We start from the raw sequence: 27,569 nt of genomic DNA on the forward strand, positions 1-27,569 counted from the left end.
AATTGATTCAGAAGATACATGGGTTTTTTCTGGGTAATTTTGGTTTTAAGTTATAAGCCCAAGAGGAGTCCAATAAGCCCAATCTAGGAGTCCAAACAAATACAATGAATGACTCAATTGATAATAAGGTTTAGGTTTTTGAGAATTTTCGTTAGAGGTCATCAAGTCCTATGAGGTTATTGGAGATTTTTCTTGCCTGTTTTTAAGGCCTCTGAGATTAATCGAGGTACATACAAGTTGGCTTAAATACCCACAGTTAACAAAAGAGTTTCAGGTCTTTAATAACATATCATACTATTCTACAATTGTATTCAAAATGTGTGTCTAAAATATTTAAAAATATTCAAAGTACTCTAAGAGACATATTTGATTTGTTTAATTATGTATTTGACCAATTTTTGAATAGAAGTTCTGAAAGAATCGGACAGATCGAAATGCAAAAGGAATAAATAAAGTTTGTTATAGTTAAAAAATTTAATCCGTTTTATTACAAAATAATGAGTGAATTACGTTTTTGGTCTTTATGGTTTGTTAAAAATTACGGATTTTGTCTCTGTAGTTTTGAAATTTCAATTTTCGTCCCTATGGTTTGCAATTTATTTCTATTTTCGTTTCTAGGCCAAAACACTTCTTTTAAGTATGAATTACTAAAATATAAATGAATTTTAAATCACAGAGACGAAAAAAGCAATAAATTTCAAATCATATAGACGAAAAAAACAATAAATTATAAATCATATGGATAAAAATCATAAAGACAAAAATAAAAAAATTCAACAAACCATAAGGACTAAAAATATAACTTAGTCTAAAATAATTAACGCACAAAATTATGAATGAAAATCAAATAAAAAAAAACCCCAAATAAATCTAATTTTGGGTTGTGTTGTGGTGATTTCCTGGTGCCAATTGTTGTGACAGAAAAAGGTGGGTGGGCCGTGGGCATGTAACATGTTGGATTTTAACTTCATCTTTCATGTCTACACTCACCAACTAATAAATGGGAATGAGAAGAAAAGTTGGGGGGAAAGAAAATGGGACCCAACAAAGAGAAGCGAACAGTGCCGAGCAGGTAGGTTAATACATTCTGTAAAAGATGGAAGTGTTCATCGGTTAAAATTTATTTTTAATTTTAGATCGAAGTCTTGTTCACAAATTTCAAGAGATGTAGCGGATAGATGAAGTTTTTGACTCAGAAGATTTGGATGGGGTGTTTTTGATTGCGGTTTTGAAACCTACCCGATTGGAATAATTGAGTTTCGATCAATGTTAACGTGTTGGGTTGGAGTGTAGTCGGAGATCGTATTCCTACTCATTTGAAATTGGATCATAAAGGTATTGATTTGGATTCACTATTATGCTTCCGTGCCTGGTGATTTCCAGAATTTTCAGATCACGTGTTTGTTGATTGTCAATTGGCCTTCTCTCTTTGGAGAAAAGTGGCGATTTGATGGGGGTTTTCAAATCACAACTTCTCATCCGTAAAAAAATTGCTAAAATGGTTGAGTTGGTCAATTCTTAACGTGGTGAAGTGAAAACTATTCGATGCAGTTGTTTTGTCAACGATATGGGTGATTTGGACATATCGTAATAAGATGCTTTATAACAAGAAAACACGACTGGATTCTTTGTTTAATCATATGATTGCAAAATCATTTTTTTGGATTACAAAAATAACACTATTTTAAGGCTGTGTTTATTAATAGAAAAAACTTAAAATTTGTTCCAACAATGTTTTAAAGAAGAAATAAAACAGAATTTATGAAATAAAAGTTATTATTTGAAATTAAAACTCTAATAAAAGAAAGCAAAAGAGAAAAGACAAAATAGACATAATGGCATTCAGACGAAGCCTCGAATTTAATTCTATATATAAATGGAGTAATAAACGACAAAATATAAATTATAAAAATGCAATAAAATAAATGAAAGAAAAAATAAAAGGAGCCTACACCCTAAACCTAAAGGGTGCTGAAAACGGCCCATCCCAACACCAAACTTCCGACCACCATCTGCACGCCCTTTAATCTCTCTGCTCCGTTCTGCAAAATAAATCAACAACCACAATTAACCTAAATGTAACCTTTTTTTTTTTTTTTTTTTAATGTATGATGCTTTTCATATATAATATCGTATGTATCCTTTTTTATATTAGAATCAGATTAATTCATATATTAAAAATGTAAAATTAATTTAATGATATATAATATAATATTGAGTAATTAAAGTGAGCATGGGAAAACTTGTCGGTTCCCCTTGTTTTTGTACTTCACTTTCAGTGTAATCTTAGTTGCATCAATCACTATGTATATAATCCCGATGGAAAGCTAGCGGACAAATTTAATTGATTATAGAATGAAAAGTGGTCAGATCAGATCTAGATGAATCTATGCATTTGTTAAAGCTTAATCCATCAATTAACAACATATTTATGAATGATGCAGATCGGCTATGGTTGTTCATGATTCTGATTTAGAATTCAATAACTGAAGGAATGCAAGCGGAAATCTCATACCTCATCGGCAATGGCGGCTGACGGACCGGGAGAGAGAGAGTCGCTAGGTCCAGGAGCTTCACTAGGAGGAGCAGGAGGTCCCATCATCTCCGGTGTAGGCGCCGGCGACGATGCGCTATGCTTCTTACCCTTGGTCTTCTTCTTGCTAGGCGCAGGAGCAGGAACTTCGGCAGCTGTTGGAGCAGAGTCAGCCGGAGGAGCAGCAACAGGTTCCGGAACTGGTGGAGATTCAACCACCGGAGATGGAGAATTAACCGGAACTGGAGCAGGTGGTGAGCTCACCGGCGTCTTCGCAGGAGGAGGAACAGAAATTGTCGGTGGCGCTGCAAGAGGAGCCATTTCCGGAGGCGTAAGTACTGGTGTGGAAACCGGTGCTTTCGTCGGTGGAGCAATGGCCTTGGTAGGTGAGGCAGTAGGAGTAGTGACAATCGATTGCTTGGGTGAAGCAGCAGGAGTAGTGACGGTTGACGGTGGAGCTTGCTTGGGTGAAGCAGCCGGAGCTTGACCTCCGACGGCAGCCACAATGACGCACATTAGCGCGAGAACAAGCGCATTTCTCCGGTCCATGATATGAATTTTTTTTCAAAAGAGAAAGAAAAGCAAATCGGAATCGGGAATCGGAAGAAAGGGATGAAAAGAATAAGGCGGCGAGGTGAGATATAAGTAGCCGTTAGGGTTGAAGAATGGGGAGGGGCCCACACCACCACGTATAGATACAAAATTTTGATTAGCTAATTGAAGACTGTAACACACACACACAGAGACAGTTATTATTAAAGGGACCCGCGTTGCCATGTGAAATTGAGGGTTAGGTTTTTTAACAAGTCATTTATACAACGTAATTAGCGTGGAATTAAGTCATTGAGGTTAAGTTTTTTAATAAGTCATGATGATTTTGAATTATTTGCAAAACAGATGATTATTCTAAAATTAGTTACGTAAAACGGATTAGATATTCAGATTAATAAAATAAATTCAAAATCGAAGATTCTTTCCAACAACTATTTGGCCGCCTTTTTGGTAGTCATTGGCAGCTGGCACCGACAGTTTGTATAGACGTTGGGGTTGTGTGGCTATCAATGATTGTGGAAAGGTATAAAATTAATTGCAATACAAACCTTGAGGTTTAAATTAGTTTGCAAAATATACCCCTTCATTATCGTACTATCAGCATATGAAGCTTTCTCATTCCATTTGCAGTTGTTTCATTACTCATTTGTCTTCATAACCATCATCATTTTTTTATTGTACATATTAATTGGTTTGATTACGAATTAAATATCATACATATACCTTTAAAATATAATAAGAATTTCGTATATAGAAATCGTTTTTAGGAATATTTAAATTATGTTAATAACAGAAAGATTTTTTGATTTGTTGAATTGATTTACATCAGTCATATTAAAGCATTTTCATGAAGTAATAGGTGTGTTTTGGACTTTGGAGACAAGATCTCTGGTTTTTGATTATCCTTCCATTTATTTAATTACAAAAAAGATATCTTAGGTGGGGTGAGAAAGATATGATAATGTTATGCATTTTAATTTAAATATTTATGATAATTTGATCAAGGCAATTTATTATTACTTCGTAAGTATTTATCGGATCACTTATTTTACCGGATGAATATGGTAAAGACTGAGAATTTTACCCGATAAGTGAGAATGACGACTCTTAACCGGTCCGTCTTATAAGGTAAATTGTCATATACGGTGTCATTTTAATGAACCAAAATCTTATCTGATAATTTAAGTGATAGTGTTTAATCTTATCGGTAAACATTTGGGTAAATGACCCTTTATTTTTTTTAATCAAATATAAGATTTTTAACTTAATTTTAGACTAGATTTTCATTAAAAATGGTCATTATTCTTTATTTATTATAAATCCATTTTGTATGTTTTGGTAAATTTATTGTTCCAGTGACGGGTGTTAAGATTTTATGCCAACTTCAATTGGAGAAAGGGTACATTGGAGTTAAAAACAAAATTTACCCCTTGAAGTTAACAAATGAGTTTAAGTATCGTTAATGGGAGGAATGATATTCAGAAAGATCTTACAAAGATTAGGGAATAGATTTGTAGTAAATTAAGATTAGGAACCATTTTGGTTGAAAAAGACAAACACCAGAGACCAAATTCAAAATTGACATTCTCTGTTTCAAATGTCAATTTTTAATTTTATTCTTCCATGTCTTCTGAATATTTCTTGAAATTGTTTTACTATTTATTTAAGTTTGAAAAATACTTTTAGCTTCTTTTAAAATGTGATTCTAAACACAATTTTTGGCTTAGAGGTTGTTCTCACATTCTCATAAATTACAGGAGTTTCCGTTTGAGCCTTTATATATATATATATATATATATATATATATATATAAACACAATTTTTGGCTTAGAGGTTGTTCTCACATTCTCATAAATCACAGGAGTTTCCGTTTGAGCCTTTATATATATATATATATATATATATATATATATATATATATATATATATAGACTTGGGATCATATGAGACCAAGGCTTTTTCATGAGACCTGTAAGACCAATTCTCAACCCTTGGATTAGATCTACAATCTCAACATTCATCATCACAAAATTACCACGAGACTTCTTAATAATTACAAAATTGTCACCGTACAACTTTAGACCATTAGATCATTAGCTTATAAAGTTAATCAATGAGCATAAATTGGTCTCATGGGTCTCACGAAAAACCGTTGGTCTCACGTGAACCCAACCCTATATATATATATATATATATGTGTGTGTGTGTGTGTGTGTGTGTGTGTATGTATGCATAGAAATAGGTAAAACAACAAAAATATCTTGTGCTTAATAAAAAGTTATTAACAGTGTCAAACCTGAAAGTCATTTTCAAAGCATATAAAACAATAATATTTGTGAACTTTTTAAAGCACGTAGTGAACAATTTTCGGTTTCTTTTGCGAAGTGCGACAACCAAAAGTGGTGTTTACTCTAAATATTTAATAAGAGTAAAGAAGTATAACATTAATTTGACAAAAATGAGTCATTAGAGCAGGGACCGGGGGAAAGGCTTACAGTCAAAGACCAAAAACATTTGCTGACTAGCTTAAATTTTCTATTTTTACTCTTATCTTACATGGTTTCCCCTCCAGTCTCATATGGTCGTATGTTTGCCTCCCCCAAGTCCCATCCAACATGCCCCCACCCCATTAATTTCCTGGATCCGTCACTACATGAGAGTATCTCCAAACACATTTCTTTACGATAGAAAAAAATAGATTTTTAACCCACATTTTTTTGTAACAGTTTTTTCAAAACTTTATATAAAATTGAGAAAAGGGAGAATAGAAATTAAAAAACTTTAAATTTGTATCACTCTTTATAATAATTTCTAAGACAATTTCTTTTTATTGTTTCCACTAATAGAATTAATTGTACTATTATTTATATATTTTTAAGGAATTCTGATTTTTAATGTTTTTAAAAAAAAAAAATCTATTTTGGAGATGTTTAAACCCATCTATTTGATATCAAAAGGAAATAAGACAAGAACCGAAAATAAACAAGATTTATTAAGAGTTTTTGTTCATGGAGTTATATTTTTATTAGAGATTACAATTCGACGATATTACTCTGTCAAGCTTTCGCCCATTGCGGAAAATTCCCCAAAGGTTGGTTATCATTTATTATCATAAATAACCACGTGACAGAAAAGGTTATATTTTTTAGTCTATCTAAATTCTTTTTGCAAAATAATCAAGGATACACAAGTTAAAAATCATTCTAAAGCGCTCATTCACTTTCGTATTTGTTAATGTATCATTTTAAGTCTAAAACTTCAGATTTGTTCAATGAGTATCCATTCTAAAACAATGATAAGATGTTAATATTTTACAATTAAGGGGTTATATTCATGTTACAAGACTTGATATTTATTCATAGAAATTTAGTTTAGCCACTTTGTAATTATATGAAATTTGTTTTGAACATCATTGCCAAATTGAATAAACAGGTTTTTTTTTTTTTTACTTTTATATTTTCCTTCTCATTCCCATTTTTTCTTTTAATACCTCACCAGACAACATGACTCGATCTCGCAATAAACCACAACTGAGGGCTCAAAACGTGACCCGAACTGGCATAAACCGAATTAATCATCATTGTTATATCAATGCATTACATTTTAACACGTATATATGCATTTTGCAACATCTAATGTATATCCTTTTTCAGATAACAATAGATATCCCGGACAACTTACTCATATTGACTAATTCATTAGGCAACCACAAACGACTTATTGTGATAAACCTCCATGACCACAAAGGCTTTGGAGAAAAGAAAAACCAACTACTTAAAAAGAAAGTAAAAAATATTGTGGGTGTTTATTTTAAAGATAGAACACAAGTACCATCACAACTTCACCAGTAATCCTAACAAGCTAATTTGTATAAAGCAAAATCATAACCAGAAAAGACTTGATTTCAACTGAAATAACATAAACTGAGAAGAAAAACCCTATAAACTGCATTTCTGAAATACATGGTTACAAGCAAATGAATACAAACAGAAACTCGACAACTCCGTAAAAGAAAATCAAATCAAGCCTCGGTTTCTCTATTCCACTATCGAATATCACAAAGTAACAGTTGCCCTCTTGCTCAATCATCCTGCAGAATGATATGATTTTAACTAAACATCAAGATGTTACAACTCTGTAAAACATGAATACAAACGAAATGGTGAAACCTGTAGATCCCACAGATGGTTTAGGAGAAATATTTGAAACATCATATGATAATAAAAATTCAGGAAGCTTGCAGGCCAAAAGCATATCAACTCTTGATGATGACAATGGCAGTCGAGTAATCTTTTAGAATAAAAACTTGCCCAGAAAAGAAATGCTGCAATTTTTCATTAGACTCGGTGGAGTGATTCATTTAAGACTCGAAAGTCAATCGCTGGCTTGTTTCTAGGAAGGGTCTGACCGTTTTAAGAGAACTCATTTAAGATATTCATCGGACAGAAAGGTGCAACTTACGAACCTTTTTATCAAAACTGTATGTTATCCAGAGAAGGAGCTAAGAGCTGCAACAACTGAACCGGTGGTCTCGAGAGTTGACGTTACATCTGGGATGTCTTTCCACGTTGTAGAGACCTTCAGAGATGGATACAACCAACTCTTGACCGATTCCATGAAGGTTTTTGGCTCCAAACTCAGAATGGCATCCCAATCGACTTGACGGCCTTCTGGAATGCTCCCAGCGAACTCCATATTAGCAGCCAGAAGCAGTCCAAGCATGACTGTAAAACCCACAGCAGCAGAGCCTCTCGAAAGTGGCATGAAGTTGTACCTGAGAGGCAGCAAATATCAACAATTGGTCTATGATTTTGAATATTAAACTGCTCAAGAAGTTAAATGTACGGTAAATTGAGGATTAAATGTTTTTACCAATAGTAGGTCATCCTTAAGATTGCTTCTCTGACATTTTCAAGCGTACCAAAATCATTTGATCCATATGTCTCCCCACAATAGGAATTACACAATACCTGTCAATTCATTTGCATTAATTTTCAAAAGCATTGCTACTATAATACTTCTGTCCGAAGCAAGTGTAATTTGACTATCTGAGTGTTAAAAGGAGTTATCTTTCAACATCCAATTTTAAAACATTTAATAGAATGCCAACCACAAGTAACTATATATATATATATATATATAGAGAGAGAGAGAGAGAGAGAGTTTGTTTCAAATACAACCTATCGCATATATATATATATATATATATATGCAGCATCAGAATGAAAAGATGTTGGAGATGAGAAAAACTACAAAGTTAAACTTGAAAGGTGTTAGGTTCAATCTCTAATCAAAAGTAGACTTCTTTTGGGACATAGGTAAAAACAAAAATGATACCAGAACAGGGAAAATTGCTATCTTCTCAAAATCAAATATGAAAACGGGTAAGGGGCATATGTTAAACTAGGTTCAAGATGATATCTTAAGCTGAAAACCTCTGTATTTTTGTGAATGAACGTTTATATAATGATTTAAGTATCTAAAATTGTGTTGTGTCTGAATAAGAGACTATATCACAAGCCACTTTAATATTTGCTGGTAATCGACTTTCATAAAGAAAATGTTTTTTAAAGACTTAAACCGTAAACTATTGTGCTTCGTTATGTAAGGGGATGAAATCAAATAATCAAGAGTGAGGTCTAAAAGCCGCAAAATATGGATTAATCAAATTATATAAAAACTCTCACTTTAGATGCTGTCAGCTGGTGGTCCCTTGGCAAAGCTTGATATTGTTAAAAAGTTATTATTTCAACGAGATCAACAGGGTCAACAATGTTGAAGCATTAAAAACTAGTTTAGGAAAATCAAGATTTAGGCCCAAACAGATTGAAAAGATATATTTCAGAATGCATACCTCCCAAGCTGACGCCATTTCTGCATCAAAATCTTCCCATCTAGCAGGTGTACACGGTGTTCGAATTGCAAAGTCAAATCCACGTTCTCCCCTGAGGTGGCATAAACATGCAACTTAAACTTGGATGAGAAAAAAGAAAGATAGAGCTCACTACATTAGCAATTTAGGGGTGTACAAATTACGTTTTAACTAGAGTGATCCTTGTTCCTTCCAGGCGTCTCCTGAAAGAATTAAGATGAAAAACAGAACAAAAGCATAACATGAGCAATATTAATTTTACTGTCGCCCAAGAATGAAAAATGTGCAGTCACATACTCATGAAAATTAATAGATCTAAACTTTGCTATGGGTCTTACCCCTCAAATGCTGTACTCTTGCACCAAGTAGCCAACCAGAAATCCTCGCCAACAACTTTATACAGATCGGAGCATGACTCGGCTTTCAAAATCTGTAAGTATAAATCAAAGATTATCTAATAGTATCATATGTGCCCTAGGCATGTCATTCGAAAGGCAAAAGTTGCAAGACATAAACATGTCTAATTTACGACAATTACATAAAGCAGAACATAAGAATTTGACAAGTGGTAAGGTTTTATGCATGAGGTAAAATTGTTGCTGCTCAAAGCTAGGAGGGACGGTAGTTAATCATAAAACTTACGACCCTCCTTTCTTCCAAACCTTCAGTTCCAGAGCATACATGTTCCCGATCATAATGTTTGAGCATGAGAATGTACCAAGATATATTTATTAAATTTTAGGAAAGTACAACTCACTTCTTCTAATTTTCCATCTTTTGATAAATCAATGGCCGCATCTGCTGCATTACACACAAACCCATTTTCCTTCATGACTGCCTTAGCAACATCTAATGTTCTGCAGGATTGACAAACAATGAGCATACTGTCAAGGGAAGTCACAGGTGCAGGCAAAGTGATTATACCTTTGAAAATGTGGATAGTAGCGAATAACTTTAGTTTGCCCAAGAATAAGAGGTGTGTGAGATCCAAATCCAGAATTGAACTCCTCGCTTGGTTTGCACAAAAAGGAAAAGGTGCGTGAGTACTAAAAGCCAGGAATAGTACAAAACCATAGAAAAAGATAGAAGATGATATCCTAGTCAATCAACACATGCTTCTTTGTCCTTGCCTCCTTGACATCTATTTAAAAATTCTCAGACTATGCCATTTTGTTGTTGGTGAAGAGTTACTGTTTGTATCATTTCATGTAGCATTCTCTATATATGCCAAAAGTCTATAAAAATATTACAAAAAAGGAGAAATAATTAGAACTGTTATATTTTAACGCCAGAACCTATTTAATATTTTAGCAGGATTTTTAATTATTTCTTTGTTCGTTTTCTCATTTAAAACTATCGACAACAACAATATCATCACATCTGTACTTTGATATGGTAGCAAATGTTTATATACTTCATGCGATGTCATACTATTGCCACATGCCTGGTTTACAAGAAACAGACATGACACTAGCTATAGATCCCTTCACTCTCTTGGGGCATCTATAACTATGTTCAAAGATGCATCATACCCTAACATCTGTATTTTAACGACTCTGTTCGTGATAAGATAACATGGAAAATGAAATACCTTAATTTGTTGACCCACACAACAGGGTCACAGGGTTCAGATATCTGTCTCCATTTGACGGCCATTGAGTAAAGATGAAGCCATGAGAAAACAGATCGTCCTGATGACTTCTCTTCCAAGGCACTCGAAGTCGATGCTTCGGAGTAACTGCTAGTACTACAACCAACTCCGCCTCTGTTATGGCTAGGAATGATGATCTTCTCTTTTCTTCGGGGTCTCTTTCCGCTTTTTGATGTATTCTTAGTAGAAAACCTCCATTCAGATTGCAGTGAACGCCAAACCTTAGACACCTTTTGCGCAATCTCAATAGCAGCTAAGCCAGCCATGCGATGCTGGTATATGCAGACAGACTTAATATCGTCAAACAAAACAAGGATAATGTGTAGAGAAAAGTTGAAAAGAACAACACCACACTGTAAATTCAAGACTTGGAATGGCATTATACTCAGAGCTTGAGAACTAAAATGAGGGACAGAGATGCAGTGTGTTCAAATAACTAATGAACAGTAAACCTCATGCATGCTGGGGTTCTAGGATTCCCATATATCAGACAGTCGGAATGTTTTCAGATAGGCATAGAATGAGGAACAGAGACCTTCTACCCCTGTTACCCTAGCCCAATGTTTCTTCTCAATACAAGTGCACACGAGATGAAGAGGATTATGGGCTACTCAATGGCAGGTTAGTTTGAGCTGCTGTTCCTTGCATCATGAGTCTTTGGGTTTCTGGAACAGGTACCGAACTGCCCTAATCTGCTTAGTCTAAGACGTGGTATGTCAGGGTAGCTTTATGTAGTAGCTCGTTTTCTTAAAACCTAAGTTTTACTGCTTTATCCCAGATGAAAGCAATAAGTGCCTCTCAATGTGATTTTCCAAGAAATATAAATGTATAGGTCGTGAAGGTTTCCTTTACTTCTTTTTTGAAACAGTCAAAAAAATACACACCCTATTAGCAGCAAATCTTGAACCCACCCTATTAGTTCAAGAGACACGGTTTGTGCCAGTTGGGTGAAAAGCCACTGGATGTATAGCTCGTGAAGCTTCATGATCCCTTTTTTGTATCATAGTAACCGGTGTTACTAAATGTAGAACTAAATGGAAGCCTTTTATCACTAAATTTGGTATCCCAGAATGGAAGTGTACCATGATCCCCACTGCAGATCTACAGTAAGTAATCATAAGTTAAAGAAGTCCAAAGTTGAAAAATCACGAGTACAGAAAGGCTGGTACGCTATGCTTTAGGACCAGCTTTCTATTCTGTTCTTGATTCTATAATTCACTTTTCAAATGTTCTGGACATATGTACTATGTTCGATACAACTTTGATGACTACCCAAAAATACTTCTGTTCGTTTAGTGCATATGCACATTAATTTTACTACAGGAGAAGAAAAAGAACAAAACTGAAATATTAAGTAAGATGCGAATAGAGCTTTATTACAGCCTCAGGGTGCTTAACATCTTCAGCAGGCCAAGAACATTTCTTATGACTTAACTAGATTATAATTGATAAGCTGACCACTCATTGTTCTATGCTCAAATAAGAAGCATTAGGCTAACTCCGAAATTACTTCTACTAATGTATGGCTAAACAGTGCCTTTTCTTGTAGAAAGTAACAATCTTCACGACTGTGAACCTATAGGTCTTGGGTAGTTTTGACAAAGAACAGCCAGTTAAAAGACGGCATATTTTTTATTTGGATCTTAATTAACTATACCATCCAGAGTTATAAACCTATACTTGATCAACTTTCAGTAAAATCATGAATGTGCTCAATACACCTTGAGGAAAAAGACATCAGATGCTTGACAACTACCAGGGTCGGAAACAAACATGCCAAAGTCAAGGATGTTAAACAAATGTGCACTCCCCTACACTATTCAAAAGTCTCAAGTGGAATGTGTGAAAAAAAGACAATCACAGTTTTAATAAGAATATGGATAAGAAACAGGACCAGTGGACATGCAAATTTGTTTATCTATTTGCAAATACATACTAAGAAAAATAAAGGATTCATGCAACCAGTTCACTTTAGCCACTATGTTGACTGGAAGTTACTAGATAGTAAGAATAGGAACACAAGGGTGGTGCCTCATTGGTTTGAGCTTGGCTCCAAAGGTCAAAAGCACCAGGAGGTCCCAGGTTCAAATCCAAGGAGAAATAAAAATCCCCTTGTGGCCACGGAGATTCAAATGCGATTCCGGGCTATCTGCAAAGCAGGTGGTCGCCCTGGGATTAATCAGCTCGCATAGCGGGTTGGATATCCAGGTTAATCAAAAAAAAAATGCAATTCAATTCGAAGTTGCACACGAATGACAACAGATAGGTTCCCTTAATTTATGATATAGGTAGTCATAGATCACCTGACGCCTATTGGCCAAGAAGCCTGAGCAATGATACTGGATTGTTTTTCCGATACGATCAGCAGCATGCAGAAGTGCAATCTTTGGTTTAGTTAAAGTAAAATCTTGCTTCCTCAACTTCGCTTTTCTTAGAGGAGGCTGCCTGTAAACTTTTTCACATACATTTTTGGGATGCAATCTTTTGCACCAGTATTCCTGTAAAAATTAAAAATTAGGTACACCACCTTCAACCAAATTGCAAAATATTAAGAAAAAAAGGAGAACAAAAACAGGGTAACTGGGCTATGAAGCAGAAAAAGGATAACTTCCACATGAATGTTCAAAAAAATCACTCAGTATCCAGAGATGCACGGTAATTAATGATCAAACATGCAACAAAGCAAAGAGGGGTACTTTGTAAAAAATACACTCGGTAAACACAGGTAAAGAGGAGAGAAAGAACCCTGAGCTGCATATTCTCTTCATTTAACTAGCTTGAATTGGTCATACTCAGGGAATAAAGATCTGTGCAGCAGCAACCAGTCTTGCCGAAGATTAAACGTTCATATTGAAGAAATCGCGAAGAATTTTCTGATATCCACACACTATACCCACTCGACAATTTAGAAATTATACAGTCTAATTAGAATCCAGCTGCCTTTCATGCGAAGACAGTGCCTCAAATGGTTACATTACGATTTAAGACTCCTTTTTTAGGCTCATCTATAATCCTACAACCTTTAATTCCTGGCACATAGGTTCCCAATTCTTTGCATTACTTTGTAGCATGAAGGGTCTAATTAATAGACATACTTCTGGAATAATTTGCTTCACAGAAACAGCATTTGTACTCCGTAGGATAGCGGTAACATCTGCAAACATCCTACCCTCCCAGACCTTACTTCCAAGTGAATATACTGGGTGTGTTTGGTTTGATTATACCTGGGGAAGATTTCTGGTAGTCCACTATGGCAGAATCAACCATGGAGGAACTACCAGGAATAGAGCTATTATAATCACATTCTTTAGAAAGAAAGCAACTACAAAAAACAAAGAGAATACACCCCATATCTTCCGAAACAACTGTGCAACAGGCTAAAGCTGTTTATAATATATCTTATTGCACAAAGATGAAAATAATGTACAAAGGATACCATGCACAATGACTACTAATCTATGACTGGGCTGAACAATTAAACGACAATAGCAAATCTACATTACAATAATTTGACATACAAAAATCAACATGCCATTTTCTTCAATAGGGAGGGTTGAAGGAAAATTACTTTTGAATGATCAATAATACCCTTTATTATTACTTATAAGAAGTTGTACCCGAGCAATGCACGGGTACACCACTAGTTCCTATCATCAAAGAGTAGCCAGATTAAGACAATGGAAAATTAATGGATGCCTTTAAAAGATTAATTAATCAAGATCATAAGAAAGTATTCAAGTTCAAAGGAAAGACAAATATATTGTATGCTAAAACTAGAAATGTTCACACATACCTTAAACAGGGGGTCGATGTCGCCATCTATATCAAACCAGCAAAATTCACTATTGATCTTCGCAGAGGTATACAAGGCAATTTCTTTCTGCATGAGAATTTAAAATTAATTAATCATTGTTTTGGTCATGGTAATCGAATAGTGAATCATATCATAGACAAATCATAAGTTCTATGATTCTATCAAATTTTCTATCGCATTAATTTGTTCCAACAAATAGTTGCACATGCTATGTTGCAAATAGCAAATGAATAAACACAGACAGATGCCAGGTAATATAAGCTGACTTTAGTATTTATCAGTTTCATATTGTTTACAGTGAGTGAACATCTGATGTGGGAACTTTATGTGAAAATGTGAACCAACTACCTTATTTGCATGCAACATATAAGTGTATAACATAACAAATAGCTGTACGTAGGCTTAAAAGAACGAAAATAGAGAAGATAAAAACCTGATAGAAGGCCAGACATTGAAGCACAAATTTGTCCATCGAGTCAAGCTCCAAATCCAACGCGGCATCATAATCCTTTACCTGTTGCATAAACTAAAGATCATCACAAAATAGATATACAAAAAGGAATAAGATGCCTATACAACACCTGTAGAAAAAAAATTGGTGACAGGAACAAATAAACAGTATATCATACAGCTTCTTTATATTCTCCAACAGCATGGTGGCAAGAAGCCCGCAGATACAGACACTCTATGTTTGACCTTTCAATGCTAAGCCCAATTGATAAGTCTTTGATCGCATTCCTGCAACAATAGTTTAGAAAGATTAACCAAGGATAATTGAAGAAGCAAACAGCATAACATTAAGGGAATACGTAACAAACTCACAACTAAATTGACCAACACACATTTGATATCATTTTACTTCTCACATACTGTCTCTCTTTTTGTAAGCATAACGTTAGATAGGTTAGTGTGTATATTTGAGAATACTTAAACTTTCATATTTCAAGAAGTATTTTCATATATAACTTCTGATAAAAATATGAGATGTCCGTGTCTGCTCCTAGACCTTCAGTTATAAACTTCATAAACCCAACAAGCATTGGTGCTTGGCTGATCCTCCTCTATTCAAACCTACCTATTTGAACTAGAAATTGCTCATTCTATTCAAGTCTCATATTTGCCAGTAATTTTGCATGTTTTCAGGGAGCATAAAGTCGGAATGACGAGTTGAAAGGGTTTGCCACGTTAAGAGACCAAGACAGTAAACTTCATCATCTGATCACCTAGGTTGCTAGGTTCTTGAATAAACGCAGCCAGTGGATTGTTTAGGGAAAGCATGTGAAATTCATCTTCGGTCTAGCTTCTCAGGCGGCTAGCTTCTCAGGCGGCAGTTTGTCTTATTATGATTTATTTGGCTAATTGTTGGGTGGATAAATTTTTAAGTAGATTTCCCCAAATAAGCGTATCTCGGTTTATCTCCAATTGGGGCAATGGGCCCACCATGTGTCTCAACTTCAAGCAAAAAGACAGCATGAACCCAAACATCCCAATTGAAACTCATTAGGAACCAGGTGTGCACTACTGCACTTCTGAGTAAGCGCCCCTTAATGCATCCAGCACTACACTCCCACTTTATATTAGATTAAAGCCTCTTTCTAGGTCATGCTAGGCAACCAATTATTTTGTTGTTCCTTTTTTCATTCATTTGTTGATTGTGCAAAGTTCTAAGTACAGCTACTGTATTCTACATATTAATATATCCCTTCTGTTATCAAGCATTACGTATTAGTGCTTCACTGTTCCTTAGATGTAGTCTTCAAGGTCCAATCTTTTGTTATCCATTGCATTTCATTAAGTTCATTCCCCCTTATCTAGTTCATACCAGTATACTTAAGCATCTGTCCTCTAGAGTAAATGCTGAAATTCAGGATTCTCTCAAAGAACACCCTTGTTTCTGGTGTATTTAGATGGAAATGTTACTAAAATCATAAAAAATCAAGCTACACGAACAGAAATAACATGTCCAGATAGTATTAGTTTAGCAACTACTGCTCTATCTCAAAATGCTTTGAGTTTTAAATTTGCAAGACCAGTTTTCTAAGTATAAAAAAACTGAAAACTTTTCTACCACTCTGCAGACACATTATGATAACTGATTCCCAAGCACACAACTTTGTACTTCTACTTGAAATGGATTATGTCTAGCGGAGAAACAGTGCCTTACTTTCTGTTACTGTTCATATGAACTTGTTGCACCCTTCTTGCAATGGAAGCCATGCAACCATATAAACCAGTACTTACTATTCAGTATTTGTACAACGGGATAGGCATCATAAAACCATATGGAGACTTGACCCTTTCACTCAACTTATATATCATTTCAATCATAGAGTTGGAAGTTGAATGCTGGCATTAAAAGCTGGTTTGAATATTAATCAGTATTCGATGTCTTCCTCAAAACTTTTTTCTTTTTTTTTTTGGGGGGGGGGGGGGGGGGGGGGGCTCACCTGTGATCTCCCATAGCATGAAGAAGTAGCCCACGCAAGTGATATCCCTTAGCAAACCTATTTAAGAACTTGTATCATCAGAGAAGAGCGAGAAGTCACTGAAATCGTTATAACTTTCAACAGTGATTTCAGGAAAAAAGTGCATCCAAATTTTTGTTTATCACCATTAAGGTTAATGCAGATGGAATGTTTACCTCGCATCAATTTGCAAAACCTGTTGAAGGCAATCTAAAGCTTTTTCTGAATTTGCCAAATCTTGATAAAACTAATAAAAGATCAAACATCAACACTTTAGCACATTTAAAGCTACTTACAGGGGTAAGTAGCTAAAGAATGATGATTTAAACAGCATAGAATCTGTTGCTAAGAGAAACCATACAACGGGAAGGGATGCTTCCAGGTCCCCACCTAACTGCAATCTGGTATAAGAAAATAAAGTGATTCAGCATCTTAGTTAATACCTGAGCCAAATGACCCCATGCCTCAAGAAATTTTTGGTCAACTTGAATTGCTTTCATATGCGCTTCCTCAGCCTTCTTGTACTCACCAACTGATGACAGTGCCAGTCCCTGGAAGTCTTTACAATCAGCATATTTGTAATACAAAAACAGAATGTAAAAAATTCACTGAGTTAGAATGTGAATGTCCTATGCCATGCACTAACCAAGTATGTGTAAGCTGATTTATTATCCTTGTCTAGCTTTACACATGCAGACAGGTCCTCAGTGGCAGCATAGAAATCCTTAAGCTTAAAATTAACAATTCCTGCATCAGTTTCAATGTTAGTACAATGGAAATACTGTTGAAACCAGCAAGACTATCACTAACAGAAGGAAAAACTACAGAAGATGGAAAAACGCATCTTTAGACATGTGAATTGGACTTCAATAATCAGATGGTAAAATATACAAAATTCTTTGGATATCAAGAGGCCTTTCAACCAACAGTACTAACCTTTGCCATGTAAAACACAAGGTTGGGGTTCAAATCTAGTCAGATGCATGTGTTGGCAGTTGATGTGTGAGTAAATGTCAATAGATGGATCTCAATGACTCGAAGTAACTAAAAAAGATCCTTTCAATACAACTTTAAAGGAACTATGTGCTAAAAACATAAACTCCAACACCACACCAGTATCAAAAGTCATACTATATTTGGTGCTGTTCGGAGTATTTTTTTTTTCCCTTGTATACTACATGCGTCCAAGGATAAAGTTAAAAATTGAAGTAAGTCATGCAACATACCCCTTTCATGTAATATATCAGCCGAGTCAGGCTCAAATTCTAAGGACTTGGTCAAATCTGCAATAGCCTGTACAATAACTATATTAGATACCAGAGGCATACATGAAACAACATTAATAAGAACAAGCAATAAGCTATAGTGATGCACAAGGACGTTGGTTTCAAATAGCCTTCAGAAACACCGCTTGCTCTTATGATTTTTTATTGATGACTGTTTCTAAAATCACAAAATACTTGGATAACAAATGAAGCAAGAAGCCGTCTCAAGCAATGTCACCCAATTCTACTATAGACATTCTCCTGTGCTATAGGTGTGGGTATGTGTAGTTGATACACATTGGTACAGTACAGAATCTTACCCAATTTACAGTTTACAGCGCCATGGTACGTATAGTTGGTGGTATGTAATTTATGGTAAGTAATTCCAATTAATACAATATTAGGATACATGTGCACTACAATAAAATCCAAGACCTTATAGTTTTTCATGTATGCGTGTAATCTTGTGTAAATACCCACAATTGACTTTGTGATTTTTATATGTCCTGTTTGTCCATGTTCATGATCATAGATTCATAATATCAGAATTTGATCCAAGACACATAAACTGTGTTTTTTAGGTTATTCATCCTCTAAGAATTTGCTATTTTCCTGAAAAAGAAAACTACTTTGTTTCACGTGATGTTACATTTCTGAAAATAAATCTTATCACACTCCTAATTTAAATAAGAGAATCTTTCAGATCCATTTCTTCTTCCAAGTAATTGTAATTTTCAATTAAGTGCCCAGATTTGGGAATTTTTTGGATGAACAATTCCTTCAACAGATTCACTACCATAAATATCTCCAACAAATCCCGACTTAATTCTGCAACACCAAGAAAATTCAAATACTTCAGATATATTTTATCAGCCCATCCACAAAGTCCTCCATCAGTTCCAACAAATCACCACTTAAGCGCTATTCCTTCTCTGCCACTTGCAACTATACCAGCTACCAAACTTCCGAGCACGACAATAAATCCCAAAATTCCCGCCAAATAGAGTTGTTTCCAATTATCTACAGCAAACCATAAGTGTATAATTTGAAGCCCTTAATGCCCCAAGATTTGAGTTCTAGGTCTGACCTTGACATTCCTGTTGCACTCAGAAAACACTCAGAAAAGGTAATCGATCTTGCACACAACATCCTATCACATTCTCTAGGCTACCCACAATTATCTCATCCTGTGAAAGCTCCTGTATCCAACCTTTCTGTTACCAAAGAACCAACATATATTCAAGAGATTCTTCAAGATAGTAGTCGGAAAGCTGTAGTTTTTGAAGAACTTCATGCCCTAGAAAAAAAAATGCTACATGGGACATTGTTGACAGACCACAAGGTAAAACCCTGGTTGACTGTAAATGGTTTTTACACTTACATACAAGAGTGATGGCTTTATTGAACGGTACAAGGCCAGGCTAGTCACCAAGGGCTACACTACATATGGCATCGACTATCAGGAGAGCTTTGCACTAGTTGCCAAAATTAATACCATGAAGGTTCTATTATCTCTTCCTGCCAACCTCGATTGACCTCTCCACCACTTAGATTTCAAAAATGTGTTTCTCAATGGCAAACTCACATAAGAAGTATACATCGACTTACCACCTGGTTTTCATGGCAATGGTAGAGTTTGTCGTCTAAAAAACCCTCAATAGCCTCAAACAGTCACCAAAAGCATGGTTTGACCGATTTGCACAAACTAATAAGCAACTTGGTTACATCCAAGCTCATAGTAATCAGGCTTTTTCTTTCGGGAACATAAGCAAATTGCTATGTTGATCATTTATGTTGATGATAATAAATTAAAGGTGATCATGTTTCTAAACCGAACGAACCCAGTGAATCTCAAACGAAGTAGGCCTTGGGGAGGGTAGGATGTACACAGATCTCACCTCTACCCCCAAAGAGTAGAGATGTTTCCTGGAAGAGCCCCGGCTTGAGAAAAGGTTTAGAGAAAGGATTTTGCAACTGTAATATGGTTCTGAGAATTTGACAGAAGTTGGAGAGAGAAGAAATAAGTAACAAAGATAGATAAATAAAAGATAGAAGCTAGAAATGCAGGTTAGCATAGTCAAAGAAAGAGTACCAAAACATAATAATAAAATGCAGATTAGCATAGTCAAAGATAGAAGCTAGAAATGCAGGTTAGCATAATCAGTTAGAGTTTTATTCTTAGAAAATAGAAGTTTGTTATTTTCTCTTTGCTTGATGTGTGTGTGTGTGTGTGTATATATATATACAATTAATAGAAACACTTTCAGCAGTAAATATAATTTCTTCCTGTACTGAATGCTTTCAAATAGACATCTATAACTTCAAAAGTAAAACAGACTAATAGCACTTACAAGCCTGCCTGCTTCCAGACATGCTTATTCAAGACCATGCAGCATATAGCACATAGTTTGACAATCGATGCTTAGACCGTCTCATAATAGTAGGATGATTCAGACAACCAGAAAGCATCAAACCTAATCAGAAGGGAGACCAAACGGTTCAAAATAATTGACAAGCAAAGCCAAAAGATGCAAAAAATAAAGAATGTCAAAAGGTATTTTTTATACTTTACATTGTTAACAGCATGGAGTTACAACCTAGATAAAAATGTCAAACGTATGTGGGTTAAAGTTAAACAATATACATAAAGGAAGTGATACATTCATGCAAGATGCAGCACTTATAAGAGGAGACAGTAGCTTAAGTGCACACAGAGAGCAGTCCACTACAACTATGCCACTTACATATCAAGAGCATCAAGGTAAAGGTAAATATGGAGTAAAAAGAGGCCCTGACCTCAACAGATTCTCCTAAAGCAGCCCGGGCCTGCCCTCTTCGTTTCCATGCCTCCCCAGCTGATGGATTTGATTGTATAGCCTAAAAAAATAATGTAAGGGAAAGAGACAATTAAACACATGCCATGTATCTCGAAGCTTTGGGTACCTTTGTAAAATCAGCAATAGCTGAATCGAGTTCTCGTTTAAATGCATAGGCCGTTCCCCTGCCTATTAGTGCTTCAGGGTAAGTAGGATCTTCTCTCAATATCTGTAATCATATAACAGAAAAGTCAAAATGGAGAGACGAGAGAAAACAAAAAGTTACTAAATACAAGAAGAGAATCAAAATTCACATGTTTATAACATCACAGCTGCAGCCAAAACCACCCTTTAGACCAAGAGAATCTCTAGCAAGAGCAGCATGAAACATATTCCATATTCAAATATGTAAGAAAAATAGCACATAGAATAAAGTTCAAAAGAAGTTTAACCTGGTCAAAGATGGATATGGCACGAGCATACTGCCCTTCATTCACCTATAAATAACAGAATGCTCACTTCAAACCAGACCCTTCAAAAAGTACAAGGTAATAAAGAAGGGAAGAGGATAAAAGTTACAGAAAACAAATATGTTAGTGCAAGACGATGAAATTAACACATTCCTATGCACAGAGGGCATGAACAATAGTAACGGTTTGCCAGAACTCAGCCATGCACTTAGGTCTCTAATATCCTTAACACCACTTCTAATGGATCGCCTTTATCCATCTCAGATGGCCATATTAAATTGTGTCCTATTATAGGAGTCCCTTTATTGTTATACTTGAAAATTTTGTACTAATATTCCACTTTACGCAGTTACATTGATCTGACTACTGAAGTTGCTGCCCAAAGCAATGAAATGTTGCTTGTTTCTATTCTAGCATTGGGTTCTCAACGCAGCTAGGCTTGTTGTTTGGTCTTTCTCATGATAGTCTAGAGATCATCAGTTGGAATTCCTCCATTCGTATGCCCGAAGAATTACCAGGGGTGCATCAAATGAGCAGGTGGCAAAATTTTCATCCTCTTGGGAGTTTCCCGAGTTTAAAAAAAATTGGGATATCATCCCCTAAAGTCAACTTTAACTTGCAAAACTAGTAGATCAATATGAATACATTATGGTGGTATTGTACAATTATGGAAGTACTTTAATCTGGTAAGCAGAAGAGTTCTTTCTCTAAGATCACCCATGTACCAACCAAAATCTATGTCCTGCAAAAGATTGTCATGAATGAATGAAAAAGGTGAAGGACTAAATCAGGAACCTTCATGTAGCTAACCTTTTGTAGGAACCATTAAATAAATATAAAAGATAAATAAGGAAACATATATATATATATGAGAAACCTGAGCGATTCCTCGTGATAGTCGGAAATCAACATTTATTGACTTGGCTTTTGAAATCCTAGTAACAGAGAACTTTTTGTTCCCCTTAGCATCATTACTTGGTTCGCTACGCATGTCAGATTTATCACTCCAGTTGCCACGTATCTCAGGTATATCACTAGATTTACCAGGGGTTGATGAAATTGTAGTGCTCAGATCAGATTTGTTGCGGCTGTCACTTGTACTACTACGTGCTTCAGATCTCGCACCAAATTCAACAGATAGGTTGTAGGTTCCATTTTGTTGTTTGTCACAATTTCCATTGGGACCCACATGAAAACTTTTAGAACCCTCAACTTTCTTACTAGACCCGTTGGGTACATAAGATATCTCATTTGGCTTGCTTTCTATCTGCATCACCTCCCTCGAATCACCACAAGGTTCATAACCAAGACTTGACATAGTATGGTTACTAAATGTTTCGCTTGATTTGCCAGAATTAGCAGGTTCAGGTTTGGATACAGACCATTCAGATAACTGTTTAGCATCTTTATCAAGGAAAGCAGCCATGCTTTGTTTTCCAGCTGTCAAAAGTTCTTCCAGTTCGAGCAGCTGCTTCAAATCTGCAGACTGACAAACAGCATACTCGTAACCTTGTTCCCAAACCATTACAGCATCATCTTTCCTTCCCAAGGCAGAATATGCACGGCCTAGACAACAATTACCAACACGATTTTTAATAGAAGGATGTCTGAAACTTGATGAAGACCTCACATGGAAATTTAAAGCAGATAAAACAGGAGCGCTCACAAGAAAAAGAACGGAGTAAGCATAGATAACATGAAAGTTAAAAGCATAAAATTCAGTTAGATCATGAAAAAATCTTAGGCATCCATATGGATCTAATATTGCATATGGAAGTCTTATTTATTACCAAATATCATCCTACCTTTTCTATTTATCTAAGGATCAATTGCTTGAGTTAGTAACTGCTTGATGTCTAGAAGTTAACAAATAAAACACTATGTACAACCAATTTAATGAAGCTTCATGATACTCTCTCTCGAAAGGCTCTGATTGTGTAGCTTCTTCCCCCGTTTGCAAGAGCCTCTGCTTGTAATAAATGGACATTCTATAATATTGCAAAAGGCCATCCAGCATTGGATAAAACCTCAGTTCGTTTGATGCACATCCATGCATTTTTGAATAATAAAAAGGTTGATGTAATTCTTCTCATCAACACTAATTAGGGAGGGACATGCACTAAACAGAAACTTTCTCGTACAAAAGAATATCAACAGTAGGAACTGCAATGGATGGAAATTGGCTTTATTGGAAGTTGGATAGGAACACTCCATGGCACAAAAAATACCATAAATATATGTATTGATATATTATGTAGTCGTCATTTCACAATTTCAAAGAAGCAGGCACATTTTCGTACCAATTCTCACTATTCCACATGACAAATTGACAATACTTCCCTACATACCTTAAATCACCTCAACACTTTCCCCTCCTTTTTTCCAACTTAACACAAACTTATAACAAAAAGTGAACTGTCTTAACTGAAATTGTAAACTGTATCTACACAGGAGAAAGTGACATGACCTATGCTGTATGATGAAAGGTAACTGATGAGGAATGCTGAGTTTGGGAGCTAGAGAAACATCTTTAGAATTCAAGGTTTTCAAATAAAGGAGTAAATAGGGTGAAATGAATGCACAAAGAAGGGAATCCCTGGTCTTAAACCCTAGTTCCGCTGCTACCCACAAGCGTTAAATTTATGAGCAAATCGTTCAAGCACTTCTTTTTCTCATATTCATGACGTTTCCAATTGCATTCTACATAACCAATTGAAATTATGAAATACAAAAACTAACCACATTTTGATTTTCAATTTGTTGATTACAAGTCACACCCTCTCTCTCCCAAGTTAAATGAGCAATAGGACTTCGGTTGTGACTTGTATCGCAAACCAACAAATTGACTGCTAATCCTAAGATAAATGAACCAAAAGACATTCTACCATCTTAAACAATATTTTTATCGTCTGTTGTACTCTAATAGAAAGTACGTTACAATTCTCCACTTCCCTTTCAATGATGCCTTCCCATAATCATCGTTGTTGTTTTTTTGCAATATTAGAAGTGTGAACTAAAAAAATGTTTGTTTCAAGTTAACATGATGACACATCACTTTCTTCTAAATGTAGTCTTTCAAATGTTTAGTGTTAGAAACAAATTTGAACTTTGTGGACAACATATTGAATAGTGGTGATAAATGTTTTCCTTGTTTTTTATGTCCCAAGTAAAACAAAAACCCATTTTTTTCATATGAAGAAAATCTATCTTAATGAAGTCATTATGGAATTGATTCACACCATTGTCAAGGTCACAAAGGCATATATATGCTTGATGGAGTCTGTGAATGGATTCGTGAACAAAATGACCTTTTACATGGAAATGAAGTAATTAATGGGAAAAACTATTGCAAAGTCAAAAGTACCTCTAGTTTACGGTGAGATGAATGAACGTGTGGTCTCTAGTTGGTTTGGCCATGTTAACTATAGCAAGATACTTCGAAAATGTTAACAAACCAATCATGCTTTTGTTCTTTGTTTGCCTTCACACATTCTTCATATGTTAGACAACTATATATATATATATATATATATATATTGCATTCAAAAGAAGCATCATCAATTCAATTTCTTGGATTGCTGCATTCTCCATCATACCAACAGATGGTAACTATAACAGTGATCTTGAGAAAAGTCTCTCTTGCCATTATAGGTGTGACACAAGAAATTCAAATCTGTATAATAATCTGGCCATTAAAGCTGAATAGAAGTTATTGTAGTTCAACTATTTGATGAATCACAAACTTTTCTTGGATAAAATTTGGAACATAATTTTTGGATAACCAGTAAGTTGGAGTCTTCCTTCTTTTTCCCTTTGTGGTGTGCCACTGTGTAGGAGGTATATAATAAGTTTTCTTTTTCTTTACCAGCATGCCTGTGAAGTCAAGTATCAGGCTTAAACTATCCTCAAAAAATTATAAGCCATGAAGCTCGCCTAATATTAAGACTTTTCCTTAACTGTACCTCAAGTAAAGAAAGAGTGAAAGAAATCCTAAAAAGAACTAGAACAGTGATGGTAACGAGCACGAGAGACTTTAAGCTTCTGGTGCCAAGGGTTTTCAGTATATGTTATTGGTAACTATTAGCAAGATAGATACTTTAAGATAGTTCCATCTGTAGGAATGTTTCCTGCCTTCGGACATACTTTACACAGAGACAAGCCTTTGTTGCAAGCTAGATGGGATAGACTTAAAATAACCACAAGAAATCATAAAGAAGTGAAACCCAAAACCAAGCATAAAGAAGAGAACCTTTCCATCACCCACCCTGTCCAGGGGTTTTTTTTAACATAAATAGTATCTTCCCACACACTCCTATCCAGGTTAACTCCTTTGGTATACTCAACTCATCACTCATGTAAAGAATGAGGCCATTCATGAGACCTTGCAAATTGGCACATTGTATCAAGCTATGCCCATGAAAATGAATCTAGTAACATTTGCACGTGCATTTAATAAACCAGGTCCATATAAAACAGATATGTGCAAGAGAGAAATTACGGACTTATAAGTAGTGTATCAACTAAATACAAGTTATGTAGCTATGTGATTAACTCTTTGAACAACTCGATTTACAACAAAAGCAAATGCCTATCTACATAGCCATGTCAAGGAAACATAAATAGGTTGTATCTCTAACTTCTTGAATAGTCTGCTAATCATGGCAGCAAGAGACCATTACTTTTTTTAGAACGTTTGGTACAGCAGCAAAGTATTATTGTATAAAACTAGTGTCTCACTGGCATGATTTTTAACTTACTGAATTTGACAATTCCATTCCATCGAACATTTGCTTGATCATTTGACTAGAAAACAGAAGCCATATGCACCAAAGAATCGAAAGTTTGGGCACTTAAATAGTTATACGTAGCAACAAATTACGAACTCTTAAACGGTCCGCTAATCCTGGAGACTGAAGTTCAACATTTATCTAGAAGTGATAATTAGATGAATTTCTGGACAGACAATACAGTAGTATAGAAATATTAAATAGGTGTGGTTCACATCATGCTAAATGTTACATTTACAAATTAGGTTTCAATCATCTTCTGAATTGTTTGATTACAAACACTTGTAGCTTGTGCTATTAACAGAGGTAATCAATCGCAACATCCATAACTGAAAAGAGAAGTAGAGGAGAAAAAATAACCTTTGAGGATATAAGCTTGAAGAAGCGTACGATCAAGCTGAAGAGCCCTATCACAGTCCTTAATCACATGTTTGTGAAGCTCCAATTGACTATAACAGTACGCACGATTACTGGAAGAAGAAAAAAACACATCAATTGACATCAACACATCATCAATTACAAAACAACTGAATCTAAAAGAGTGATTTATAACAAATTGAAAATGATGAACGAACTACAAACCAAATATCCTGAATAACGCATGATTGAGAGAGAAGAGAATCGAGAACGCGAATGGCTTTGGACCAGTCACGTGAACTGCAAAACTTGGCGAGTTCAGCTCGTTGAGTCACCGTTGAAGCCATCGGCGGCGAAGGTTAACAGATCGGAGTGAGGCAAGTTTTAAATTCGTGATTTATGTTCGCTGCTGTTGAGTGGGGGTTAACAGGATAGAGTTGAAATTTCTACGAACGGGGGGCGTTGAAGGAATCGGACGGTAATGTGGGCAGCGAGTACACGTGGAGGAAGGACGATATAGGGTGAAACCCATGAGTTAATTTGGTGGGTGAACTCGTGTGTTGTTGCTAATGCCGTAACTTTCGTTACCGTCTGTTTGGGTTCCGTCAAGATAAAGCTGTGATGCACGTGACTAGGCACGTGCTACTATCAAATGGAAGTTTATGCTATCCTACCTTCAAAGCAAAGATAGTTAATATGCCACCCGGAAAAAAAGGCTTTGGTAAAAAAAAAAATCAGATAGGTAAATATTATCTATACCATATTCTAAAATAATTGATAAAAATTCTTAAAAACTATTTTTTATGTATGAAATACTGTTTATTAATACATATTACTTAAAATTTAATATTACAAGTAATTTACGTAAATACAACTTATTAAAGCTCAATGTTTATTTTCGTGTAACTAACTGCTGATAAACATAATGAAATACAAGATAAACATTCATTTTAAATATAGAAAATCTAAAATATAATTAAGATAATT

The 27,569-nt window shown here is 35.3% G+C and overlaps 2 protein-coding genes across 3 annotated transcripts; both read right to left on the reverse strand.

Annotated features, from left to right (window-relative positions):
- Positions 1 to 1,827: 1,827 nt before the first annotated feature.
- On the reverse strand, positions 1,828 to 3,089 carry LOC112527940 (lysine-rich arabinogalactan protein 18-like). Its single transcript, XM_025138805.1, has 2 exons — positions 2,516 to 3,089; positions 1,828 to 2,042 (listed from the first exon to the last, which is right to left on the reverse strand). Exons 1-2 carry the CDS (start codon positions 3,080 to 3,082, stop codon positions 1,962 to 1,964), a joined length of 648 nt encoding a protein of 215 aa, XP_024994573.1. The 5' UTR covers positions 3,083 to 3,089; the 3' UTR covers positions 1,828 to 1,961.
- Positions 3,090 to 6,925: 3,836 nt separating this feature from the next.
- On the reverse strand, positions 6,926 to 26,998 carry LOC112500604 (suppressor of RPS4-RLD 1). Of its 2 annotated transcripts, XM_025104119.1 has the most exons (24): positions 26,808 to 26,998; positions 26,586 to 26,695; positions 22,316 to 23,004; positions 21,421 to 21,465; positions 21,096 to 21,197; positions 20,949 to 21,029; positions 18,114 to 18,180; positions 17,534 to 17,634; positions 17,331 to 17,438; positions 17,064 to 17,134; positions 16,870 to 16,926; positions 15,052 to 15,160; positions 14,856 to 14,936; positions 14,402 to 14,488; positions 12,912 to 13,106; positions 10,549 to 10,880; positions 9,882 to 9,968; positions 9,715 to 9,814; positions 9,296 to 9,387; positions 9,122 to 9,160; positions 8,940 to 9,030; positions 7,958 to 8,055; positions 7,551 to 7,859; positions 6,926 to 7,175 (listed from the first exon to the last, which is right to left on the reverse strand). In XM_025104119.1, exons 1-23 carry the CDS (start codon positions 26,927 to 26,929, stop codon positions 7,571 to 7,573), a joined length of 3,153 nt encoding a protein of 1,050 aa, XP_024959887.1. In that variant the 5' UTR covers positions 26,930 to 26,998; the 3' UTR covers positions 6,926 to 7,175; positions 7,551 to 7,570. The 2 variants fall into 2 exon arrangements, with proteins under 2 accessions (XP_024959887.1, XP_024959895.1); XM_025104127.1 differs by lacking the exon at positions 17,064 to 17,134 and having other exon boundaries at positions 16,870 to 16,937.
- Between the last annotated feature and the right edge of the window lie 571 nt (positions 26,999 to 27,569).

The sequence above is a fragment of the Cynara cardunculus genome (genome assembly GCF_001531365.2).
Source record: "Cynara cardunculus var. scolymus isolate 2C chromosome LG 1, CcrdV1, whole genome shotgun sequence".
NCBI lineage: Eukaryota > Viridiplantae > Streptophyta > Magnoliopsida > Asterales > Asteraceae > Cynara > Cynara cardunculus.

What these genes read in the sequence shown, in the direction of transcription:
- LOC112527940 (XM_025138805.1), bottom strand. Translation starts at nt 3,082, where the DNA reads ATGGACCGGAGAAATGCGCTTGTTCTCGCGCTAATGTGCGTCATTGTG. An exon ending in CAGCCGCCATTGCCGATGAG is followed by an intron (nt 2,043 to 2,515) that starts GTATGAGATTTC and finishes TTTATTTTGCAG; the next exon opens with AACGGAGCAGAGAGATTAAA.
- LOC112500604 (XM_025104119.1), bottom strand. Translation starts at nt 26,929, where the DNA reads ATGGCTTCAACGGTGACTCAACGAGCTGAACTCGCCAAGTTTTGCAGT. An exon ending in TTGGAGAATATAAAGAAGCT is followed by an intron (nt 14,937 to 15,051) that starts GTATGATATACT and finishes TTTATGCAACAG; the next exon opens with GTAAAGGATTATGATGCCGC. An exon ending in AATGTCTGGCCTTCTATCAG is followed by an intron (nt 14,489 to 14,855) that starts GTTTTTATCTTC and finishes ATTCTCATGCAG; the next exon opens with AAAGAAATTGCCTTGTATAC.